The sequence below is a fragment of the Taurulus bubalis genome (genome assembly GCF_910589615.1).
Source record: "Taurulus bubalis genome assembly, chromosome: 8".
Lineage (NCBI taxonomy): Eukaryota > Metazoa > Chordata > Actinopteri > Perciformes > Cottidae > Taurulus > Taurulus bubalis.
Window position 1 is genome coordinate 19,185,284 of NC_136596.1, and position 26,854 is coordinate 19,212,137.

At 44.2% G+C, this 26,854-nt stretch overlaps 1 protein-coding gene across 1 annotated transcript; it reads left to right on the plus strand.

Annotated features, from left to right (window-relative positions):
* Window positions 1–1,084: 1,084 nt before the first annotated feature.
* Window positions 1,085–22,087, plus strand: tet3 (tet methylcytosine dioxygenase 3; the record flags this gene model as incomplete). The annotated part of the gene is made up of 10 exons (XM_079222712.1): window positions 1,085–1,108; window positions 8,482–11,401; window positions 13,873–13,963; window positions 16,086–16,179; window positions 16,931–17,139; window positions 18,005–18,155; window positions 18,268–18,357; window positions 19,401–19,538; window positions 19,704–20,058; window positions 20,280–22,087. 10 exons carry the CDS (start codon window positions 1,085–1,087, stop codon window positions 22,085–22,087), a joined length of 5,880 nt encoding a protein of 1,959 aa, XP_079078838.1.
* Window positions 22,088–26,854: the final 4,767 nt, after the last annotated feature.

The following is a 26,854-nucleotide window of genomic DNA, read 5'->3' on the forward strand; positions in this document are numbered from 1 at the left end:
TAATAAACTTAACATGAAAATATGATTTTCCAATAAGATATTAATCTTATTTGTTTGACCAGGCTGAAACACTTTGGGTTGCTTCTGCTCCGTTAAATATGACGTGCTAAGTGCGGCTCTGCAGCCTCTTGTCCTGCCCACCAATAAACCCAGCGACCCTCAGTGAACAATCCAATACTGTATGCATACTAGCATGCATATGTGCACAGAGAAAAGCATTGCCTCTGCATTTGCTGCCTGTGTGTGCATTGTTTAGTGTCTTTGTGTATTTGTGAAGAGAAACAGGCAAGTGTGTGTTAAATGAAATATAAAACGACAGAGAGCAAAAAGAGAGGAGGAAACAGAGAGAGAGTCATAAAGTGTGTCAGATCAGATGACCTTGATGCCATTGGACTGCAGGGCATTATGGTGTGGGGATGGGGCTGCGTGGAAGTAGATGAGAGCAGTAGGTGGAGTCAGCTGACAGGAGGAGAGGGGAGGAGGGGAAAGGACCCTTGTGTCATGACCGTGATGCTGATGTGAGTTGTTTAATGGCTTTTTTTTTGTTTTACCTTAAATGGCCCAAATTATCCCACTGATGAGAGGTGATGAAGGTGCAGCAATAGTGAAACCACATTAAAAAAAACAAGACAATCACCTATAGTACCCTTGAAACAGAACAAGTTGTTATTTGTTGCCATTTGTATGTTTCACACAAACAGACCTCCCACTACCGATGTGCTGGTAATATTTTTAAAAAGCTTGTTTCGGTGTGTGAGGGTTTTATGTCAGGACTTTGTTGAGAAGAAAAGAAAAAGATGACTCAGACTTAGTCATATGCAAGCCAACTCAACACACACTACTGAGGATGGACTTTTGTTGTCAGTCATCCCTCCTACAACCAAGACCTTTCCTCTGTGCTGCTGAGAAACAGCGTGAGAGACAAAGAAGTGAGAGATGGAGAGAGAGAGAGGGAGAAATGGAGAGAAAAAGAGAGCGACGAGGGCGTGAAACCGCTCACTTGGACAATAATTTGACTTGATTGTGAGATGAAGGGATCGATGTGAGAATTGGAGTCTCTGTCGTACTTTCCTGCTCTCTCTCAATGCCCGGTTATCGCAGGTCTACCGTAAGTGTGCAACATACTTGTTCATGTTTCGCTAAAAAGTTAAGATACTTCAACTGTTATTGTAATTTTTAGTTGAGCTCTTAGTGTTATACAAAGTGAACAGTCAACTAGAACAGAAGTTAAAAAAAGGACATGGTTATAATGTAATCCAGTTAAAATGTAATCTGTCACGTTGCTCTGTTATCTAAATGAGAAGTAACACATTGTGCTCAGGAGGGGATTTCAGGACAGCTCTCTTGGGGAAATGGCCTTCTCTCTATCATTGTTGTTTATCTAGATTATCCAGTAAACTTCTATTCTTTTGTCCAACTGCCAAACACGGTTGAGGTAAACACCAGAAATGTTGAGAATGTTCTCCCTCCGATGACACCTGCTTTGTGCTGCTGGCTTTGAGTCATTTTGAATCAAGAATATTGTACTGTAATTTAGTTTTATGGACCTATATATAGTGTTTCCAGCGTGTTGTTTAGCACCTGCCACACGTGTCGAGGAGGTTCCCACTATGTTGGTTGTTCGGCCAAATCATACTTTTAGTCAGCTTGTGTACGTTGTTGATGTCACGTTTTATAGTGCAAGGTAATGTATTTTGTTGAAGTACGGCACTCTCCTCTAGGTCACATGTTCAGCTTGTGTTTCTGTTTAGTTATCTGGATGTTCGTTTAAAAATGTTGACAGTGTTATAGCCATGTGGCGTCATTCATTTACAGAACAGTTAATGTTAGATTTAGTTGGCCGTTAGCTTTGAGAAATGATTTATCGGAGCAAGTGTTGAAGAGCTGGAAAAACTTGTAATACGCGTTCGAGGACTGAAATGCTCCGTTGTGTTCAGCAGTTCTTTTAAATGAGGAACCGTGCGCATAGGGGAGCATGTGATTCATGGGTTAAGTCGAGTCTTGAGCTTGAAATGCTGTGTCATTGCAGCCGGGGGAGTGAGCGAGCACGAGGGAGCCGGGCGAATGAAAGAGCATGTGTTGGAGTGTCCGTTGGTGTGTGTGGTTGGTGATAGTAGAGGGTGGGCACATGTGATGACACATGTGCCCACCCAGTGGTGGAAGCAAGCATCCTGGTGGTGAAACCCTGATGATGATGACGATGACGATGACGATGCAGCTACGTCATCGCCACATGTGTTTCCTACCTCTCTTGCTCATTGCTCTCCCTCTCGCTCATTGGCACCCCTTGGTCATGTGACCCAATGCTCTACTTCTCCTCTCCTTCCCTTAGACAGCTTAGGCTGCGCTGTGTTTCTCTTTTGGATTGGCGCTCATCTGCGTGTGTGTATATCCGAATATGTGGTAACTGAGAGACAGACAGTGTACAATTTTGCAGGGCCAGAGAGCAGGGTGGGTCAGAAAGTGTTGGAACGGAAATGCAATAAGCTCTGCTAAAAGGAGAAAAGGCTCTGGAAACAAAACCGAGAGGCAAATTGAGAGACGGAGGCGAGAGGCACTTTGAGAAAGCCGGAGAAAATGAGAGATCACGAGAAACAGGGAAAGGCTGCTGAAGTTGATCCAACCATAGCGCAGTGTAGCCAGTACATGCTCAGTAATATAAGAGAAAAAATACTACGCAGGAGCCGACAACGATCTGCATGGGGAAGACGGCCATGTTTCCCCCCACCCTCTCCTGCTCCTCCTGGTTAGATCTGCTCCAAAACTCCAGCAATGTTCGAGAGAAGAGAGGAGACGCCACAAGGCCGGTCAGCCAGCGAGTGGCCGAGAGGAAACATCCAGCGATCATGACAACGTTGATGATGATAATGATGCCGAGGCGGAACAATGGTGAGGAGAGAATAACAAGAGGACGTTATCTGGTCGACAGGAGAGGACAGAAGTCTTGCGTCCTCAGCGAACTGTTCTGGGTTGATTACTTGTGCTAGCTGTCTTCGTTTGGCAACAACCCGCCGTTCCTCTTGCTGTTTATGCCCTCTTCTTCTTCATCATCATCTTCGCTCCCTTTACAGAATCCGTCACATAATAACCGAGCGACTATGTTTCCTCCTCAAACGTCCTCCCCTTGTTGTCTTCCCTCTCCTCAGTGTCTTCTTCCATTCCGCTCTCCTCATTCTGCTACTCCTTCTTGCTGATGTCGAAGTATCATCCGCTGTTCCCTCTGCGTTGCCCGGCGTATTCGTCTCGCTCTTTTACCTTTTGTTCCTCCATTTATCTCCTTCCCTCGTGTAGGTGAGGGAGCTGACATTATAGAGTGTTTCAGAATGATTGTATATCAAGCGAACATCAGCTTCCTTCAGTCAAAAACCTTCCACCTCTGTATCCTTTGCATCTTGGAGGAAGGGCCAGCAAGACCGCCAGCTCTTAATCTGCCAACCTTTTCTCTTTCTTGTGCGCATCGCCTTGCTTGTGAATCTATTATCAGCCACAGGTAAAAGATTGAAGATTTTTGTTTCAAGCGGCGACCAATGTGATCGTGGCTGGGGAAGAAAATGGAGATCGAAGAACCATTATCGGTAGCTTCTCCTTTGGCCCAGGGCTGAGTCGAATCTAGATGCTCAAACATGGAACAAAATCTGTCAGGAAAACCAGATACAGTTCGCAGAAGGCATAAACAAGCATAAACATAACGTTGCTTTTCTTTGCTCCTTTTCCTGTCGACGCCGTTGTAAGTTGAGATTGTGTATTCGCTTAGCAGCCTTCGATTCGCATCTGCACTCGGAAGCAGAGAAGCTCTGTCATAGCCGAAATTGCCAGCACTAGGCTTTTGTGGATAAACAAAACACACAACATAGCCTCATACTGTATATATAGCATCACCAAATGCAGTAGAGCAAGGAGTGCTGAAGGGCGTGGATAGAGACAGAGAGGTTTTCTCATTGGTAAGAGCTCTGCTGCACCGTGCTGTTTCCTAGGCTGCCGCTACAAGCGACTATCCCCCACAGCTCTCTCTGTTTCTGCTCACTGCACACTCCTCCATTCCATCGTACGTGCCCGCTGTGGCTCAGATAATGGCCTCTCGCTCTACACACACTGAAGAGAGAGAGAGCAGAGGAGATGGAGGGAGAGGCTGCGCGAGAGGGAGGGGAATGGAGGGAGGGAGGGAGAGAGAGCGAGGGGAAGGTGGGGGCTGCGAAGAGAAGCCGACTGCATGTGTAGCCGAGAGAAAGAAAGAGGATATTGAAAAAGGGAAGGGAGGAGCAGACAGAGATAATGAGAAAGGAAAAAGGAGAGAACAGAAAGCGTCAGCCATAAGAAGAGGCAAGAGAGAAATGAGAAACGTGTGTGCTGTGCTGGGGGGAAGTGTGTTGTTTGTGTGTGGCTGGCTGTGTGTGCGCGTGTGAATGCATGCATGTGTATTTCGCTGCTCGCTCTTCCTGTGCGCCGCACAGACTGGATGAAATAAAAAGGAATACAACCCAACAAGTCCCGATTGCTTTTGGGCTGCTGTGCCGGCAAAGCAAGTCTCATGCTCCTCTCTGTCTCCTCTTCTGCTTTCTGCTCCCCGACCGGCAGCTCTGTCTGGACGTCTAAGACGACGTGAGTATACGTCGCTTGTCCTCAGGCTCTCAGCCGGCTTCATATTGTCAGGGTCTCTGCTTCATGTTCCTGCTCGGCACGGCAGCAAAGGAAGGGGTGGGGGAAGAAGGAGGAGGGCGAGGGGGAGAGGGGGCGGGGGGGTGTTGTGTATCTGGGATTTAGGTTCAGCTGTCTACTCACAAACTGAACTTAACCCCCTCTCCACCACTATTATCTATACAGGCTTTGTTTTTGCCATGTAGTTTTTCTTTTTTTGGCAACGTCAGTGTTAAACAGCCCCTGCTGGGCTCTCTCGCACAGAAATGTAAAGGCTTATCGTGTTTAAAGGGCTCTGAATCTCAAATGTCTGGTCTACCAGGTTCTGCAAGATCTAATCCGGTTGGCTGTGTTCATGTTATCGGTTACACTTTTTTGGGTGTGTGTATGTCAAGCATGTGAAGAGAGAGAGAGAAGACAGATAAACTTCTGGCAAGAGAGTGAGCTTTGTCACAGTGTTAATATTTGTCAAAACACGTGGTCTGTACAGTGCGAGGTACACACATCGGTGTAAAGCGCTGCAGGTGTGAGCGCGGCATTTCCACCCTGGACCGGCACGTACACTCACCAAAAAAAGTAAATCAAGATTCATCAAAGCTCAGATCATGTGAGGATTCCAAAAACTCTTATTTTGCGTGCAATGCGGTATGGTATTTGTAATCTGCACCAGCAAAGTGGAGCAAAGGTTTGTTCTTAGTGTGCAGCTTGAGGTTCTTTAAACCCACGTGACTTGTGTCAATGACAGTGTTTTGTATGTAACTGTGAGAAAAAGAGAAAAAGAGGAAAAGAGAGTGGCAATGTGACTGATGTACGTGATTGTGGGATGTTGGGTTGTGCAGTGTTGCAGTCACTCGGTTTCAACACACTGCAGCGCTCATAACTGCCGTGCCCCCCTTCCTCTTTCCCGTCTGATGCCACTGATAGTGCAGACATGGGGCCTCTCACGTATTGCATGCCGGCTGTTCACCGCCACCCCCACCCCTCTCCAACCCCACACCATCTCTTACCAATACCACCGCCACCCCCTGGGACCTCCGACAGACACCCGGCGCAGAGAGTAGATTCAAAAGACCCGAGCATACTGCCTGTCCAGTAATTAGCCACTTCAAAGGCTCATTTCAATAATATTCAAATGATGGGGAAGCTGGACGTCAGGCTCACTTCTACTGTCAAACACTGATAGATCTACAAACAGAAGCCATGTTCTTTCTTTTCTTTTTTTAAAGTCTGAATCAGGAAGTAGCTCACATCTATGTTTGGTTGAGAGACTTTCAGCTCGCCTGAGGTTAGTTTGTGTGTGTAAGGAATTATTTATATCATCATTGCTTTGTCTTAGTCACAGTTTTCTTCTGTGAGGTCAAATGTGTCCTTGCGGTCACAATTGTGAAGCCTATAAATGTCCTTTACAGTTCAGGCTAATATTGTGGGTATACTGTCATTGTACACACACAGATTGAAGACTTTGACACTAGAAAGGCTATTAATGCTTCTACCTCAAAATGTATTCATACAGTGAGTCTGCTATTGTTTTCATCTCACAAGGGCTATTAGATATGTTGGAATACACTGTTTAGTCACAACATGAACTCTGTCAATGATTTATGTGGCTGCCCTTGAATTATCTTTGTTTGCTGTGCCTCTCTAGACTTGTTTGATTATAATCTACGAGGAGCTAACCTGGGCTGAATACCGTTTACAAGTAACATCTTAGCATTCAAGTGAATAAGACAATAGTTGGCTTTAACATGTCAAGAAAATTCAGATTAGTAGACAAATGTAGAAACTACTTTTTAATTGTCGACACTTTTTTTACTTAATTGTGGTGAAACTCCAGCCCCCGGTGCTTCAAGATGACTTGAAATTGAATGCTTTGAGAATGTAATTTAACATAAATCCAGGTGATGCAGTTTTCAGTGTAATGTGTGGTAACCGTCCCAATTCTGACTTAGAGAGGAAGTGAGATATGTGGCTGCATGTATCAGCTCCTGATAAGTGTTACCAACTGTCTGAGAAAGTCTTTAAATCTACCGAAATGACAGAAAGCATGAGAGAAACAATCCCTCCCTTATTTGTGACTCTTGAAGAAATACTTCTACATTTCCCGTTACGCTGTATGCTGGGATGCAATGACCGAAGCTAAAAACAATGAGCATCTGTTATCTTAAATACAGATAGTTACCTTTCAAGCCAAAGTTAGATTCAGCGATAGAGCAGATGGTCATATCAGGAGCAGGCCGTCCGACAAAGATTTGTTTGCAAGCATCATTTGAAAAACAAAAGTGTATTTCAGGCCAAACACGCTGTTCATGGGCCAAACTCCTCAAATTGAACTCCTCTTTCACCATCAAAAAAATAAACAGCTCTTTGCATCCCACCTGTGCAAGGTGATTTGAGACAAATGACCACCTGATAGACCGACACATTGCCATTACTTATAGCATGCACTGTTTCTAGAATCAGTTCTACAAAATAGTGCAAAACTTGAGTCTACATTAATTAATTATTACATTAATTACTACTTTATTTGGCAATTCTGTCCGCATTCACCAACTCTTTCAGCGATTTAATTCCTTTCACCTAGAAACACTCCTTTATTAGCAGTAAGTCATGTGTACATTTTGAGGGTTTGTTTAAATACTTGTGTTGTTCGTCAAATGTTGTGTATCTCAAGGCAACGGTGGGGGTTTGCTGAGAAAGTTTGACAGAGTCATGTGAGTAGAGCCACCAAACCAGAAAAACATACTGTTGCAACAAACAACTGTAATGTTCAAATGCTAATTCATTTTCAAAAAACTGGTACAGTGCAGTATATGCTCAGTTTGCTTTGTATCTTAGATGTTGTCTATTATGAATTATCTTAGCATAACATACAAGTCTTCAGATATTCAGGTCATTTTATGTTTGCCATTTAAGGTCTTGTTTTGGTTGAAAATGTCTTGGGTTTGGGATAATCTCACCAGTGAATAAGTTGTACTGCACACTTTTGGCTACTTAGTTGAGCTGCAGTTTTCAGCAACAATACTTTTTTAGCACTTAATGAATATCTGGTTTTGCCGATGAAAGATAATCACACTATATTATAAGCATTTTGTAATCAGATGCATTATTTCTTTACTAAAATATCTCGATTTGTTTCACTTTTTAATTGCGGCTCTTGAAAAATAATATCAACTGAGTAAAATGTAAAAAGATTCTCTGTTGATTGAGTAGGTTTGCAGATATTAGTCAATTCTGAATATAAACAGTTCTTGGAAGTGGATTTCCTCTGATCTCACCTAAAGTTTGTGTATTGTATTTAGTGTTCTTCACTCCTCAGTGTGTGTTTAATGCCCCATCCCTGACATACACAAGGTCTCCCAACAAGAAGGGTGACTAGTTTTAACTCTAACCGCCTGCTTTGCATCGCCCAACTGATCTGGAGCACAGTGTCCAGTTATAAACAACAGTGAAACTATGTTACATGACCTGTGACTTGCTTGACAAAACACTTGCCTGTTATGAAAACACTCTCCTGAAGCAATAGTTAATGCAGTTTTCCTCAGCCCTACTGACCTGGCCCTGCAGTAATGTATGTATGGTATGTGTGAGGGAGGAAGGAAACCCTGGATAAGAGCTGGAAGAAGGGAATGGAGTCTGTTTTTACTTTGATGATTGTTATTTATCAATCTGTCAAGTTATCTTGGAATTCAGATTTAAAGAAATATATTTACTGTGATTATTTAACAAATGTCTGGTGATTTTCAAAATCAAGCCTATTGCACAGTGTCTAATGTTATTTTACATATCGGTGCACGATTTATTAGATTCTTATAATCTAGCTAACATCGCTCCATGTTTGTCTTTCAGACTGTTCGCGAAGTCACTTCAGTGGATGGCCCCAGAAGTGGAGGCCAGATGGAAATTGGGTCACATGACCGCCTCCAGGAAGGCGCGCTGAGCCTGGAACTGGCCAATGGGGTGAATCGCTACCCTAATGATGATTCGACATCTACTGAAACAGAGCAGCAGAGGGCAGGAAGCGTGCCTCCAAGGCAGAGCTGGTTGTCAGTACATGGCAAGGTCAGTGACACCCAACAACAGCAACCATGTTGGAACAGCAGCAGCGGTACAAACCCTGGTGAACCTGTCCACCATGCAGACATGGAGGATGCCCACAATCTGGTGGCTTTTTCTGCGATTGCTGGCTCCTTGCCTCCTTCTTCCTCCTCTTCCTGCCTCATGCAGCCTAACACAGCCCAGCTGTATCAGAAGTTCACCAAGGAGATGGGTGTTGAGGGGGTACAGGCCAAACTCTCTGCAGGAGCTCCTGAGGGAAGCTGCCAAACTCCAGAAGACCTGAACACTCTACAGTCGGCACTGAGCCAAGCCAAACATGGAAACAAGCCCCCTAACTGCAACTGCGATGGGCCTGACTGTCCAGACTACCTTGAGTGGCTGGAGAAGAAGGTCAAGTTGGCAGCCAATGAGGATCAAGGTGCTTGCAAGATGGCTGACGCTCCCTCTCACTTACAGCCTCACCTACAGCAAACCCATTTGCAGCCCCCTCGTCAGCCCTACACCCAGATGAATGGTGGCCACCATCTGTCTGCTTCATACCCCCAGCAGCAACATGGAGGTCAAGGCCCTCATCTAGTCCAAGTGCCCTGCTCAAAACCCCCAATTCCCTGCTCTCCCCAGGTGCTATCCATAGCCAAGGAAAAGAACATCAGTCTTCAGGCAGCTATTGCCATAGAAGCCTTGACCCAGTTATCTGGGACTGGTCCGCAAGTTGCCGGCTCTCCAGGTCCACTTTCCTACACCAGTAACCTCCATCACCACCAACATACCCAGAACCCTCCATCTCAACCCCCCAATGGCACTAACTTGATCCCACCCTCTCCTGGCACCCACTCATCTTCCTCACGCTCTCAATCTGTCCCTCCAGGACTAAACATCATTCAGCAGGCCTCAGTTTCCTTTGAGCACCACAGGCCCCAATCCCAGGGCCAGCCACCCCATGCTACCCCTCTTCCATCCTCTACCTCTCCATTCCCAGGTCAGGGAAAACATCCAGGCTTCAGCCCTAATCCCCAGCAGTGGCAACAGGGCTCAAGCAGAGGCTCTGAACAGAGGAACCCATGGATGTGTATAAAGACTGAGCCCCAGTCTCACTACGCTGCTGCACCTCACAGCAGCTCAGACCCCATGTCAGAGCTCAAACAGCTGCTTGGTGACACCAGCGGCAAGTTCAGCCATTCTCATTTCAAGCTTCCAGTCACACAGCAGATTGTCTTGAATCAGAATGGAGGTATCCAGGTCCAAGACAACCCAGCATTGGCCAGGATAAAGCAAGAACCAGACTCTGGAGAGCACTACCATCACACTGCCTCCATGGGACATTACGGCTTGGCTAATGGTCAGCAGCAGGGTCAGCACTACCCTGGCACTCCCCTATCTCCTGGCCAAGCAGCCATCAGCCACTCCACTCAGGCAGCTCTGCAACAACATCTTCACTACAAGAGAAACCTCTTCTCGAACCACTCCCCTGGCTTTGGAGCACCAGGCCCTCGTGCACCTCTGGCTTGTCAAAACTTGAAAAAATGGTGGCCACAGATGGAAGCAGAAGGTTTGCTACATTTGGTCATTAAACAGGAACCCAAGGAACCCAAGAAGAGGAAAAGCAGTCAAGGATCTCCTGTCATAAAAGCTATGAGTGGGATGCTTGCAGCCTCTCCCCTGCCTAAACCTAAACAGATAGTCATCAAGAAGACCAAGCAGAAAGCCTCCATGCCAACCTTCCTGCCTCAGATTCAGATCACCGTACAAAAACCATCAGTCCTCATGGTGGACAGAGCCCCGATCCTGACTAGCCTGCAACCAGGTCCTCTCCCCTCTCTGCCCCTCCACAGTAACTCCTCTCAGGCTGCTGCTGTAGGCCTCCCTGCCCCAGCCCAATCTCAGGTATCCATTTCCAACTCCTCAATGACTCCCTCTTCCACTGTTTCTGCTTTGTCAGAAAACACTTCAGTTCTCATGGGCCCTCTGATCCCACCTGTGGCCCCTGTAGCCCATGCTAAGTCAGAGGGATTGGGCAGCCTGGCCTCCAGTAACACCAGCACCACCACACCTGTGACCTCCACATTTCCATCCAGCACCTCACAATTACAGAGCGTCATCAACATAGACCCGAAGTACGAAGATCTGATCCGCCAGTTTGAAGCTGAATTTGGAGACTCAGCTCCAGACACATCTGCCAGTCAGCCTAAGGAGGAGACTGCTACAGCCCCTCAGCCGAGGAATCAGTCCCAGACCAGTCCAGAGGACCTCAGTCCCACATCATCTTCCACCTCCCAGCCGGCTCCCTTAATTCTCGCCACTCAAGCCAGTTCCACACCTCATCCAGATGATCGAGATATGGAAGTCAGCAGGAATGAGTCAGGGTCCCAAAGTGAAGCAACCTTGAACCAGGCATCTACAGAAAGCTCTCTGCATCATCAGGCTATTCTGCACAAGCAGCAGCAGCCCAGTCTGTCAGAGGATATGTTCAACATGCCATGTTCTCCGCTACCCAAACGCATGAAGATTGAAACCTCGGGTGGTATATCCGTACTTTCCACCACATGCTATTCTGAGGAGGACACGCCCACTAAGGACGGCATTCCTGCGTCTCCATCTCTCAGAGGCTTCCTAGAGTCTCCTCTGCGCTACCTGGACACCCCCACCAAGACCTTGCTGAGTACTCCATCCAAGGATCTGCAGGCAGAGTTCCCCACCTGCACCTGTGTGGGTAAGTCAGTGTGTTGGTGACTGTCTGTGGTTTGTCTTTATCTCAGGGGATGAGGTTGCTGTCCATCAACATACTGTACTAGCAGTTATCAGTCAACTATAAATAATAGTATCAATAATCACACCACTCCAAACATTTTCCATTCATTTGTGTGTGCAGATAAATTGAAGTATTTCTGTAAGTACTGTAAAGGCTTTATAGAGGCAAGGTAGCATGTATATTCTGCAGGGAGCACTTTTTTAGAAAACATTTTCTAAATTTGGAAATGTTACCGTTTTGCTCTACTGATTGAGCTAGAAACAGGTCCACCATTAGGTTTTTCAGTCCCCCTCTTCTGTAGCATCTCTGTCTGGATGCTTGTTGGATTCTTGTGGAGTGTGTCCAAGAATGTTTGTGTTGCCAGGGTGTGTTGTGTGGCTGCAACCATCCAGACTGCAACAGTGTGAGGCACTAAAGGCAGCAGGCAGGAACAATAGTACTGGTGGCAGAAGGAGCCTTTTGTGTGAGTTTGGGTCTGGCAGGCAAGCAGAACAGAGCCTTCATTAGACAGAAGGGGGTTTAGTCCCATAGTTTAAGTAATTCCCTAGTCAGGTTAACATAATAGGTGGTCCTACAGTATAAATCTATGTTTTTCACATTTTAAGAAAATAACAGGGAGAGAAAGCTATGTTAATGACTAAGCAGATCAGAATATTACTGTTCTAGCTACTGTAATTAATTAATTAATTTGGTACAATAACTGAATTATTATAGATTTTGTTTTCAAAGAAGCTACTGTATTAAGAATGTGCCACTATGTGCGTTATGTGCACTATGATTTGGTAAGAAGACCATTGCTGTCCCTAAACATTGAAGGGGTTCCCAGCGGGCGGAGAGCAGCTGCAGTGAAACACTTGCTAGCTGTGTGTTGTTACTCAGAGAAGAGACCAACAGACAATAAGTCTTCGTAGTAAAGCCTGGTTACATACTGCCCTGTCAACTCCCCTGTAGCATACCACTGCGCTGGAACGAGACTGCCTCCTACACAACAGATACAGTATGCAGCCACGATGTGCAAGAATTTGTTGTGACTCCTCCACTTCCTGCCCTGAGCCACGCCCTGGTGCCTCCCTCCACCGACAGGGGAATGTGACCTCATAATGCCTCTGAACCAGAGACACACACAACCCTGACTGTATGTCCACACTTTAGATAATCAGCTCAGAGTGTAAAGCATTTACATTTAGAGCCTTTAGCTAATGTTGTTATCCAGAATGTGTGCCCCACTATGATAAAGAAGTGCTGTGCACAGAAGCAAGAGCCACCCTGTATTAGCTGCAATACAAGCAAGCTGTTATCGAGCTAGCCAATGCAAAGTCCATTAGAGACATTTAATGTAGAATACATTCAACAGCACAGAATCACACACACAAAGATGAGCACTGAAGTCATAGGACATGGTTTGTAACCAAAGATGTGTGTAGGTCAAATGCAGTCATACACAACCACACACTCATACACAACATAAACACAGATGCTCACACAGACACACCCTACTCCCTCAAAACACTCACACAAAGTCATTCATCATTACCTCAAAGAGCTTCTGCTTTACAAAGTGTCTCCACACAGGCACCACACCCTGCAGTCACAGTCTGCTGTCTGTGTGTTCATGTGTGTTTGTGTGAACTGGATGTTACAATCAGTTATACAATTTCATGCTCCTCATAGATGATTTAGCTTCAGCCACAAAGAAGATGTCTTTGAGTTTGTCCAAAAATACATCAGAACACACAACCAAGATGTGATTCCTAGCAAAGACACTTCATTCTTTACTGAAGTCAAGGGACGTTTTTCTGTTAATATTTTCAACTTGAGTGAGACATTTACTCTCAGGATTTTGAGCCAGGAAAAATATTATTTTGATCCAAGTGGTTTGCAAGAACGTTTATAAAGTTATATATACATTACTGATACTATTGATGCAATAAATACATACATTCACAGTAGAATAAGATATTTAATGCAGAATCAGAGTTATTGTTCTACACATTGACAAGAAATTTTAGGAGAACTATCGACCAAAACAGTACATGATAATAGCTGTGATTGTAGCCTCTGCAAATGATATGCTAGTAAACTGTGTCAAATTTTACTTCACTTCCTCTCTGACTGTAAGATAAGGAAGTTAAAAAATGAAAACCTAAAAGTAGTATAAATGTCATGTTACTTATCTTACTATCTCATAATAATAGAGCAGGCTAAATAATAGCTATATATATATATATATATATATATATATATATATATATATATATATATATATATATATATATATAAAGTGTCCATCACAGAGTGGTATTCAAGTAATATACATTATCATCACCATTTGTGACCTGGTGTATATTGTGAATATTTTTGTACATTGTGTAGATAGGGTTTTTTCAGGTTCAACAATGTGCTTTTTCCTCACCCTCTACTGTTTTTTCTAGAACAAATCCTGGAGAAAGATGAAGGACCCTACTACAATCACCTGGGATCAGGACCTACTGTAGCCTCCATACGAGACCTGATGGAGACGAGGTGAGTCTTTTCCTCTTCTCTTCTCTTTTTCTCTTCCTCCTACATGCTCTTGCTTTTCCTGTCACTCCCTTTGCCTCCTCCTCTCTCCTCCCTCCCGCCTCCTCTCTCCTCCCTCCCGTCTCCTCTCATTTTGTCCTGAGGGAATCTGTGACCCAGAATCCAGTGGAGAAACAGGAAATATCAGCATCATCAGCAAAACAGAGGCAGAAGCACAAGGGTAGCAGCAGATGATAGCTGGGAATGAGATGAATGAGGGAGGATATAAATCAAATCACAGAAAGAAAGAAACAGAGAAAGATGACGAGAGAGGAAGACAGGTGGAAGGAAGGAAAGATGGGGCATTTTTTATGCACTAATATCAAGTTTAGTTATTTATATTATGTAACAGTCCTCCGTATCAATTAGGGCTGACATTTGGGGGTTAAAGATGCAAATATTCATACATACATACAAAGTTGAAATCGCTCAAACAAATATGTCAAACAAATATTCTCACAATAAAATTGAAGCTAAGAATATATGTACTTTCTTTTAATAAATGACCAACAGATGACATTAAGCATTGGAGAGCCTCACCAAAACAATCCAATAAGCTGCTGTGTGTCTGCTTTGCATCAGCAGACTTGGTAATACAAAGTTTTTATTCAAATATCTTGTTATGTTATGCATACCTGTGCAACCTTATCTTATAACCGGATGCCTCATTGGGTTATGCTTCATGTTCACAGTACTGAATATTGTAGTCAGGCACACATTTTGCTTTTATTTGCTGAAAGGCTGGATTTCAATAGGACCAATGAGTCATTAGTTCCAGAAGAGCACAGGGCGAGTGAGGGGGGATGCCACTTTTTTTGTTTGAGAGATGACATAAGAAGTTAAGGCTCCAATGTCCCTAAATGACCTTTGACCAACCCCTGACCCCAGCGGGCCACCCCTGTGGTGACAGAGCCCATTCCCCTCCCACTCTGAGCCATCTTCGGGGGATTCCTATTCAGTAAGAGCCCCTTGTGTTCACTGTCACACCAAATCTACTCAGGGCTGAAGTTTTCACAATGGCAGGTATCAAGCAAGCAGGAGACCTAATTTAAGCTGTGGGCAAACCTCTTACAAGTTCTGATGACCTATCCCCATCCCAACGCAACCTCTGACATCTCCTCCTCCTATAGAAAAACATAGCAATATAAGCTACAGCAACATGGATAAAGTAGTTTAACTACATCGAAGCAATTTATTTGATTGAAACTGCTTAATTCCAAGTCAATGCTATTAATATAAAACAAGTAATATTAATACATATACCGTATATGCGTATAATACGCTAATAATATAATGAATAATGTAGAATAAATTACTATTTATACTGTATATTTGACTATAAATGCACACCTGATTCTAACATCCATGGCGCTTAGCTTCTGAAATACTTGTGTGAAAGCTGCAGTTCTACTTAATCAATAAAAGCTAATCTCCTGAAAAGCTATTTATTTGGAAAACAGCGACGTTACCACCACGCTCCTGAGAAATGTAGTTAAACCAGTTACGCCGCTACTTGTAGCACCGCTATTTGTAGCACCGCTATTGGCCAACACAGCAAACACAAACACAGAAATATCTCCAAGAGAAAACCCTCTGACTGGCATCGTGTCGAGGCGAGTGGGTTCTGCTTTACTCTGCTGTGCTTGTGTGAGTCCAAGCAGAGCATTGTGAATACTCCTCACCAGCCAGTGCTAACTAATAATAACACACTTTTATTGTTTTTAAAGTTGAGCAGATTGTTTAAACAGATTCACAATATGACAATGTAGGCTGATATTGCACATGTTTTTAATGTTTTTTGGATTGTGCAGAGCACACATCCATACTGTCAACTGGCTGTCAGGTATATGGTTTGTCGTTTGTATGACTGCAACTTCTATGAGACCACTCAAACTGATGCAAAGAGTCTGACCAGTCAATAAGCAAATTATTTGAGGTCGACTTGGTGGCCCCTCAGGGCCCTGACACACAGGAAAGACAACACTGTGTGTTTAGGTTTAGGCCACATGAGTGTCCGCTTGGCGTGTCAGAAACCCTAAACTCTGGCATCAGGGCTCATAATTAAAGTGTTTCTCCTCCTGTGTAGGTATGGAGAGAAGGGGGAGGCCATCCGGATTGAGAAGGTGGTGTACACAGGGAAAGAGGGAAAGAGCTCACGAGGATGTCCTATTGCTAAGTGGGTAAGTAACATCACGTCACATTACATCTGTCATGGGTTTGAAGTTCTGAAAGAGCCTTATAATACATAACTTTCAACATAGGTGAGACTTGGTATTGACTTTTATTGAGTTCACGTGTTAAAATAGCGACCCATGTCCTCAAAAATCAACTCAGCTCAAAGCCTGATTGTTTTTAAGTAAAAGAGAGGAAAAATTGTGTTTTGGACTCCCACCCGACAACAATGACAACCAATCAACAGCAGATCCAGTATGTGTGTATAATGAGAGCTCCTGGGGAGACTGCCTGCCAAGTTTGTCACCTGATGTGAGTAAACAAGTAGGAGGTCTCACTCTCTATAACAACTGTCCAGCCTCCCCTCCTGTCACCCCTGACACTTCCTGCTAATGACTTTATAGATTCAAAACAGCTATCCTACTGAGAGAGAGAGTGTGGGTATGAGGGGGGAGTGTGGAGATAGTAAAAGTGAAGGAGATCACATGTAAATATACATTCATGGTTTCTGGAAGAAAATAACTTTATTTAACATAAAGCATCATGGGCACATTTAGGATTGGTATCCAGTCACCACAGCAGGTCGGATTTCAGTACGGGTATCCAACTTCCTTTCAAACATCAACTGCAGAAACATCCACTGTAATTCTGTATTACAATCAAGGGGGTGGGACATAGTGAGCATACATTATGGTGTTTCTGATTAAGAGCCAGGGTGTAAAACAAAACAAAATAATGATAAGCTCTGTTTCCTATCAGGTGATCCGTCGTGGCAGCGAGACAGAGAAGCTGCTGTGTCTGGTGCGTCACCGTGCAGGCCACCACTGTGACAACGCTGTCATCATCATCCTCATTATGGCCTGGGAAGGTGTCCCAAGGGCCATGGCTGACAAGTTGTACGAAGAGCTCAGTGGCACCCTCACCAAATTTGGCAACGCCACCAGCCGCCGCTGTGGCCTCAATGATGAGTGAGTAGCTAATGGGAACTCTTTTACACTGGTTTTCTTACATACAAGTTGGTGAATGTGCATAGGGCAGACAGCTTGTGAGTATTTCATCATTATATTGGACCTTCATTGCACCTGTGTGGCTGCTTTTTGAAGCACACCTTGAGCTATTTGATCTCAAGTCATCTATATCAGAACTATCAGGAAGACCTATGGCACTAATGCACTAATGTTGGTGATTTCATGGACAAAACCATATCATGTGGGGGTCCTAATGTGACCATATAGACATCTGTGACATGGAAAAGGCATAACGCTAAATTTAAGCCAAATAATGTGCATATGCACAAAAACAAACGTTGTTGTGTACACATTGTCTACAACGTCATGCATGCGACTCCCAAACAATGAATAGTGAAAACGCCATCCAATACCTTCAAAGAAAGATGGTCATATGACCCACAATGAGCCATGAATGTATGTTGACACACCCTTGTTTAACCTGTTTTAGACATAACCACCATTCACCATCTGGGGTTAGACATTACGTCTTATTCCCTAATAGCAGCCTCTGTGTCATTACACTGGTTGTATACTATGAAGTAAGTATTAAGAGGAGGGTACATTTTCTCTTTCTGTGCTACACATTCATAAATATATGATCCAAACAAATACATATTTCTCCACTTCTAGAGAGTCTCAGACCATGTTAATGCTCCAAATGAAATATTGCACAAGTTACCTCATCATAGCCATTTCTTTCTGCCATATTGTTATATTCCACTCAACCCAGTAGAAATATAGTGTTCACATGATGTAAAGCATGCTCAGGTCACACATCATTTATACATGAAGCTGAGAACATGCTCACTGTCTCCCCCTGCAGTCGTACCTGTGCGTGTCAAGGCAAGGACAGTGAGTCTTGTGGCGCTTCCTTCTCCTTTGGCTGCTCCTGGAGTATGTACTTTAATGGTTGTAAGTACGCCCGAAGTAAAATCCCACGCAAGTTCAGGCTACAAGGAGATCACCCTGAAGAGGTACTCATCACATTAAAGCTACTCATTGTATGCATTATACAGGAATACATCAACGCAAATGTTTTGGCTCTGTGTTTTGTTTTGACCTGTAATCTATGTGTGTGCTCGTCAGGAGGACAAACTCAGGGATAACTTCCAACATCTGGCAACTGAGGTGGCTCCTTTGTACAAACAGCTGGCGCCACAGGCCTACAGTAACCAGGTTTGTTGTAAAGGCAAATACTAGGAGTGTAACGGCACACAAAAGTAATGATTCGATTCATACGCTGGTTTAGGAGTCACAGTTCGTTGAGAGTTTGGTATCGAGAAAAAATACATAAGGATACGTTTCTTTTCATTTATTTTGAACAGAGAGTAGTGCCAGTGACAGACGTATCTATATTAACAGATTCTGCATTCACATAGAATCTGTAGGCAACTCTAGGAGAATGTGTTATTGGAAACGTTTCCGTTTGTAGTTTAAGTAATATGGACCGATCATATTCAAGCAGGTTTTGGTTGAACGATGATGATGATTTGGCCTTTTATTGGTTAAAATTAGCTTGTAAACTGGCTACTTGTGAAACAAATCCAGTCATCAACAGCATCTCTCAACTAGAACTCCAGTCCTGCATCTCAAGTTGGACTTTAAACTTTAAACAATGAATTGCACACGGAAAAGGAAGCCTTAGCCCATGTATCTGATGGTTTCACCGTAACCCCAGAAAAATTGGCCCTTGCCCCCAGAGGTTTATCCGCCGTCAGACCTATAACCAATGGGTTACAAGATGACTGAAAAGATCCTCTCGCTAGGGTCGAGGTAACATTTAGCATTTGCATTTTGCAGCATATGTTGCTGACGTGCAGCTAAAAAGTTTATGGGATGAACAGACATTTGTGAACTTTTGTTACACATTATTTGCAACAATCTACATACCATGTGTTCTGCGTGAGGCTGTGTGCACCAGACCATGGCCCTATACCATGGTGGTTCAGTGCAAATACACAAACTGTTGCGGCTCATGCAAATACCTATCACTGTCAACCTCATGCCGCCACCAACTACAGTTGGCATCTTCCTTAGTACTGTACACCGGACCATGAAGACTTTCACATAATAATACTTCTATCTTCTTCTATCTGCAAACGACTAAGAATCAGAAAATAATCTACTGACTAAACTCTGACTAAGTTGTTTTGACAATATGAAATACCAGTGAAGTGAAACATAAGGAAATAAAAAGTTATTTATTTCATCTTCCTCAGTGCGAGTCAGAGTCGAAAGCTCCCGACTGCAGGCTTGGCTTGAAGGAAGGCCGGCCGTTCTCTGGAGTCACTGCTTGCATGGACTTCTGTGCACACGCTCACAAGGACCAGCACAACCTCTACAATGGTTGCACAGTGGTAAGATCACTCACCATACACTTATATGTGTGTGTTTTGGGGGGTATTTGAGTTGAATTAAGGATACATTGTTCACAATTAATACGTTTTATCAGAAATGTTGATGTTTTGTAGCTTGCAACAGTTTACATTTCATCTTGCGCTCGTTCTCTCTCCCTCTGTTAGGTATGTACTTTGACGAAGGAGGAAAACCGTTCTGTGACGGAGATTCCGAAGGATGAGCAGCTCCATGTGTTGCCTCTTTATCGGATCTCCCAGACTGATGAGTTTGGCAGTGAGGAGGGCCAGCGCCTCAAGATGCAGACAAAAGCCCTCCATGTGCTTCAGGCTTTTCGCCGTGAAGTACGCAAGTTGCCCGAACCCGCCAAGTCCTGCCGACAGCGTAGACTGGAGGCCAAGAAGGCCAACTCGGAGAAGAAGAAGAATAAACTCATGCAGCAGGCAGGAGAGACACCAGAGAAAACAGTGATCAAGGCTGAGGTCCGCATCACAGGTTCCCCTCAACTCCAAGGCAATAAAGGTTAGTTGTTTGTTTTGTATAACTCATAATGTACTTTGAATGTGTTTAACAGATGTCCAGACTGTAAGGCAATTTATTTTAAATTGCTTCACTTGGAGGCCTTGAACCTGCAATCAGTGTGTAACAGAACTCCAATACAACAGAAGACATAAACAATTAAAAACTTCAATGAGTTTTAAGTTTAGTTTGTAATTTACCTTTCCTTTGTTTCAAACATTCAGCAATTATAAAACAAGAGGTGAAGCCCAACATCAAGAAGGAGCCCTTCAATGGATCAATAGATGGATACCCTGTGCAGGCAGCAGACCCATTCAACAACATCTATCCACACCCTGCCTACTATGCAAGGGGAGGCCTTCCCCCAACTGGCCAGCCCTCTGCATCAGACCAAGTCAACGGTTACCACCACAATCTGCCCGCAATGCACTATGGCTACTACAACTACTCCCCCAATGCACTTTTCCCCCCAAAGCTGAGGACCTACGAGGGTCGAAATGGCTCTTTGCCCAAAGCAGGCAGCAAGGCTGTCCAGGTTGATGTGAAGCCTGATATTCAGAGCCTTCAGGCCAGACTGGCACAGTCCTTCCATAGCCACCCAGAGCAAGCCAACCAACCACACCTCAGCGCTTACACCCAGCATGTAGACCACAACCAGTCCCGTCCTTCCTCTGTATGCTCTGAATCCTCCAATAGAGGCACTCCAGTCATCAAACAGGAGCCTATGGATGTGCCAGTCTATGAAGGCACAATGCAGAGCCAGACTGGTGCCAACACACCTAGCAACACCCCTCAGCCTGCAGTCTGGCATGGACATAAGTTTAATGGAAGTATCGTTCCCAACAACTGGGAAGGCCATCTGAACCCTAAATTATGTCCTGAAGCCTCATTGTTGAACCCAGACAAGCAGCAGTTTCACCAGCATCTCCAGCAGCGGCAGCCCTCTCCTTACCCCCAGCAGTGGCCATCCTACCCTGGCTCAAATGCCCTGATTGCTTCCCCTGCTCTATCGCCATCCCTCCAGGTACCTCCCTCTCCATCTCCATCCCCTCACCTCGGGACATTGTTTCCAGGTAACATGCATCAAGGGTCCACACGACCCTCCACCTCGCGCCCAACCACCCCTCAGACAGGCACACCACAGCCTGGCAGCTCTCACTCAGGCTCAGTTACACCACAGCCAGGTACCCCAGGGCCAGGCACCCCCAGGCACTGGGCCAGCCCTGCTCCGAGTCCTCAGCCAAATGCTTGGCCCATGGGTCCTGCGGCATATAGCCCTGGTTTGAAGCACAGCAATCTTGCAGGTGCCTATCCTGACAAGATCTGGTCCAAGACTGGGGAAAGTCGGTGTTCCACTCCCCTTGGGCTCCAAGAGAAGGCCTGGAAGTCTTGTGGAGGTTCAATGGCAGGCATTCCCCCGTCCCCTACCCCTGAGGGTCGTCTCTTCCCTGATGCCCTGCAGCAGTCAGATCAGGCTTGCTTGACTCCCAGCCGAGCTGAGAGTGACGCTGAGAGCACCAAGGGCCGTGACGAGTACGACGAACAGTGGTCTGACAGCGAGCACAACTTCCTGGATCCCAACATCGGCGGTGTAGCGGTAGCACCAGCACATGGCTCCATCCTGATTGAATGTGCCCGTCGAGAACTACATGCTACCACTCCGCTCAAAAAGCCTGATCGCTCTCAGCCCACCCGCATCTCCCTGGTCTTCTACCAGCACAAGAACCTCAACCAGCCCGTGCACGGCATGACTATTTGGGAAGCCAAAATGAAGCTGCTGGCAGAGCGAGCGCTGCAGAGGCAGCAGGAAGCGGCTCTCCTTGGCCTCTCCCAGGAAGACATCAAGGCCCTCGGGAAGAAACGCAAGTGGGGGGCTACAGCGGCAGGTGCCAGTCCAGGACCTGGACAATTTAAAGACAAGAGGGAGGGTCCAGTGACGCGGTTAGCCCCCACGTTCCACACCTCTTCTACGGTTACTGTGTCTCCCTATGCCTTCACCCGCCTCACTGGGCCCTACAGCCACTATGTCTGAGGTCAGATGGATACAAACAGACAGAGAGATAGCTACAGAGTGGTGCAGTGGAGGGCTGGAGAGAGCAATGAGCAGGATGAATGTCTCTCAGCCGTCCCACAGTCTGGCATCTCTCCATCCTGCCCCCTCCGCAGTCCACTTGACGGAGGGGGCATTTTTATTGTTTTTTTACCTCATGTCAGGCAGTTGTTTGGGCTTCAGACACACTGCCTGTGGTGCTCTTCCTCTCTCTTCCCTGGAGAGGATCTCCATTGCTTTTTCTTGTTCATAGAATTTCAATGATTCTAATTATTGCTATTATTATCGATATTATTGCTATTGTTACTGTCAATGTTGTTATTACAGGTATTATTATAATGAAGACTTTTTTTATTATTATTGCTGTTTTCATTAATGTTATTATTAATGATGTGATTGTTTTTGGTTATATATTTTTTTAAATCAATCAGTCTGAGTCAGTCAGACTCAGACAATTTCTTTTCCATGTTTGGAAAACGTGTACCCTTTTTTCTGTTTCTGATTTTCTTTGTTCTTGTAAATCTTCCAGCTGTACTTAGAGGAGGAGCCATTATCTGCCTGGTAAGACAGCATATCAATATTACAGTAACCATATGTACATATCTGAAAAAAAGCCTTTTAAGTAGGCTTATAGATATCTATGTCTATTTTGACAATTTGCTGGTATTTATCTTTGATCTGACAGCAGGAAGCCCCTCATAAAAGATAATTACAGTTATTATCAACCTGGGCCTTTATTTCCTAGTTTTTTGTTTGAATGTTCATTTCTTATTCTGGCAATTATAATGTTTACCAACCGCACTGCTCTCTATGACACAAAATACAGAAATCCTGTACTGGAAACTACCAACATATAGTTCAATATTTTCTGTTGGAACTTGCATATACTGTATTTGCATTATTTCAGATTGTTTTTCCCATTAACTGGGAGAATCAGTGCATTTCAGTCCTCCAGCATTATATGGAAATATATTCTATTATTGTTTTCACAACTCGTGAAAAACAGAAGAAGGAAGGAAAGACATGCTGCTCCACCAAAGTCAGCTGTCAAAGCAGTATAGTGTATATCAGAATCATCAGTTGTATTTCCACTGATACAAAACAATTATACTGTACATTTTTTATGTGGCCCCTGTAGAAAGTAAACACATAAAAGGACTGCTTCTGTAACATTACATGAGTACAGCGGAAGAGCAGTGCTTGGTTTCAGCTGTTTGTTTGTCGTGTGATTATGCAGACAACAACTAAACTAACCAAGCATTCTGATGCAAAAGTATGAAAATATTGCTCAGGTTGAAAATAATTGCTGTTGCCCCTAAAACCACATTTGGAAAAAAGGTTGCTGCTTCTTTTGTTGTCAGATGACGTGCTCCTCCTCCTCTTCTGTACCCCTCCAGCTTCAGACTGGTGCTCAACTTCCAGCTATGATTGATTTTCATTCTGCTCCTCTTCGTGGCACTTGATGCTGTACTTAGGTGCTCTCTAACCTGGCTCAACTGGTATTAGAAAGTTAATTTGTTTTGACCAAGGTAGAGTGACAGAATGATTGCTTCAAGACATCGGTGAAGGACATTTGCGTACAAATGCTTTCCTTTGCTTGTCATGTGCTCCTGTAACTGTACATACCTGGTGCTCCACAGAGTGATACTATTTTCAAATGCTATTTGATCCAGACCGGCAACTACCACATAGAGATGGAACAGGAGACACACTTTATCTTCCTATAACATTCAAGTATGCGGAAGCACCTCCCATTGTAAACTCTAGAGGGCAGCAGTGTCTGCCGTTTCAAAGTGGTGTGTACAAAAAAACCTTCTAGCACGTGAGATCCATTCAGAAACTACTTTAACCACCCATGACCAGTAGAGGGGGATCGCTCCCCCTGTTGCTGACCATGGATGGGGCGTCAGCAAAGCAGCTCATGGTGAAGTTGATCTCGTGGCACAGATGTGAATGGATGCTTTTGGGAAGCCCATCCTGGGTTTGAGCAGAAGGAAACAGTGTTGGGACAGAAGTGCTTTTGGTGCTACTAGACACACACTCTGGTGCTCTCCTATTACACTTGATTTACTGTGAAGGGCACACTCCTTCCTCTGCATGGTGCTGTCATCTTCGAGCAGAGAGAGATGTGTCCTTCTGCAGGCACCTGGTCACCACAGAGCCAGTTGATCAAAGTGGCCACCTGGCGGCTGCAGCTCTGTTGTTGGGGCTTGAGAACCGGTTTCCTTTTGAGGTGCTTTTTGCATTTTATTTTGGGCAAAGTGGTTTTGTCTCAAACAAAGTACTCTGTACAGGGCAGAGAAAGCACAGTCATTTCAGTGCATTGTTGGTAACCCATTCACAGAGATAACAATAGTACCGAGAGCTAAACAGAGACCTAGAGAAATGGAGACCTAGGAGTTGGCGTCAAATGCAAGTACATTGAGTCAATGAATCTCTCACTTTGCTTGTGTGTGAAAATAACTTAAACGCATGGGTGCGTGAAAGAGAAAAGCCAAAGAGAGAGACTATTTGATAGCCTGGATAGAATCCTGTGAATCACTCGTTTTTGTTTTCAGGCATCGACCATGTGACTATTTGATTCATTGAATTCAAGTGGTGACATGGTTTAACTTGCAACATTTGTCAAAAATGAAAATGAGCGACTAATAGAATTGGAAAGAGGCGGACTCCTGGCTGCTGAGTGGTTGTTTGGGTCAAGGCCCAGGTTGTCTGTGAAAGACCTTTCCCGAGGGCCTCCAGCTCTCTACCTCATGCTGTAGAGACACTGGTCACTAACAACAACTTGCTACTGAGGGCAGAAATCATGCATATTATGTCCCTTTGTGTGCTCTAGATCTCCACACTCGTTTTAACCTGTTTTTTTTACTCTTATTTATTACTACATGGTGATGATGATAATGATTGTCTTTGATGTTATTGTTTTTTCATCTTTTTTTATATAGCTAATACAAATTGTACATAGAGAAGAAAAGATTTATAAAAGCACTTTTAATCTTGATTTTAATGACAAAAAGAAAGAGCCGATTATTGACAACTTGAAGCTTAGTTTTTCTGTTTTTGTTTTTTTTCTCAAGAGAGAGATAAAAATGTAAATATTAAAATATTTAGGTAAGATTATTTAACTGGTGAGGATAGTAACTAAACCATGAATGACAAGGGGGTATTTTGAAGTCTCTGACAGCCCTCAACAACACTTGGTCCCAATGTGTTGTGTGTACATGTGTGCTTAGTAACACTGCTGTTTTGTTTTCGTAAGTACTGTAACCCCTTGTCAGCATGTATCTGACAGAGACTTGTCACTTTCTAAAAGAAAATTAATTAGTCCAATTATGTAACATGAAGCCACACTTGACTCACTCACTGGTGACAGTCAAAATAACTGGAGGATCCCCCATGATGCAGTTCTCTGACCAAAACCTCATTCTTACAAAAAGTTCAGGGTTTTAGAAAATCTTGTTCTGCTTGACAACAAATCATCATTTGACTTTTTACAACCCAAGAGACACTCTGTCATCACAAATGATAAGCAATGTCAAATTACTATTTCAGCTTAGATACAACTGTAATTACTCAACAACAGTGATCTGATGGCAGTAAGCTAAAGTAAAATCTAAAAAGGTAGCCGTAAACCTATGATGTGCTATTTGTGGTTTAAATAAATAGTTAAGACGTTTTGAGAAATGTGCTTATTTACTTTACTTGCTGAGAGTTAGATGAGAACATTAATACCACTCTCCTGTCTGTATTGTGAATGATGTAGCTGGAGCCAGTGACGGTTATCTTAGCTTAGCATAAAGACTGAAAACAGGGGGAAACAGCTAGCCTGGCAAGTGAAGAGGCTAGACAATCCACCAACATCTCTAAATCTCACTAACACATTACATCCCCGTCATTAATCCGTCCAAAAACCAAAGTTTAAATGCGTCACGTTTTGTTTTCATGGTGGTTACGTGCCAGACGCCTTCCAGGTCCCCAGGCTACCAGCAGGGACTACAGGAAGTCACTGCAGGGACTATAGGAGGTCACTGCAGGGACTAACCAGTCGTGCTTTTCAGGTGCTGGCAGACAGATTTCGTTATCTTTGGTCAGAGCCAAGCTAGCTGTTTCCCCCTGTTTCCAGTCCTTTATGCTAAGCTAAGCTAACTAGCTGCATACAGAAACAAGAGTGGTGCAGATCTCCTCATCTACGTTGAATTTTTCCCAAAATGTTGAACTATTTCCTTAATATCAGTAGAGTTGCCCTTAACAAATGTACCACCGATCATGTGCAGGACCGCATCCAAAGGAGTGATGTTTAGGGACATACTGGTAGTTGCAGAGCCAGGCTGAGGTGAGTCGGTGGGCGATGTTTTAGCGAGTAATAGCCCAGCAATCTTTGTCAGTTGTGTTAGACTATCAGGTAAGATACTCCCTGCTTATTTAGATGTATCTATCATTATCTACTCATAATAGTAAAGAATAAACTTGGCTTAAAAATCATAACGCCCCTCTGGAAGAAACCATGTGTTTCGTTTATAATAACTAATCGTATAATACACACATCGTGGCCAACAGTAGTTTCACTGGTGCAAGGGCCGGCACTGGTACAGTAACGGCCCCTTTTACTCTTCAACCATAATGCATGGCCCACATTACACCCCCCCCCCCCCCCCCCCCCACACACACACACACACACACGTTTGCCTAAAAATGGGTGCTGAGGATATGATATCTTAATAACTTTGTAAATTTCTAAAGAGGTTGATG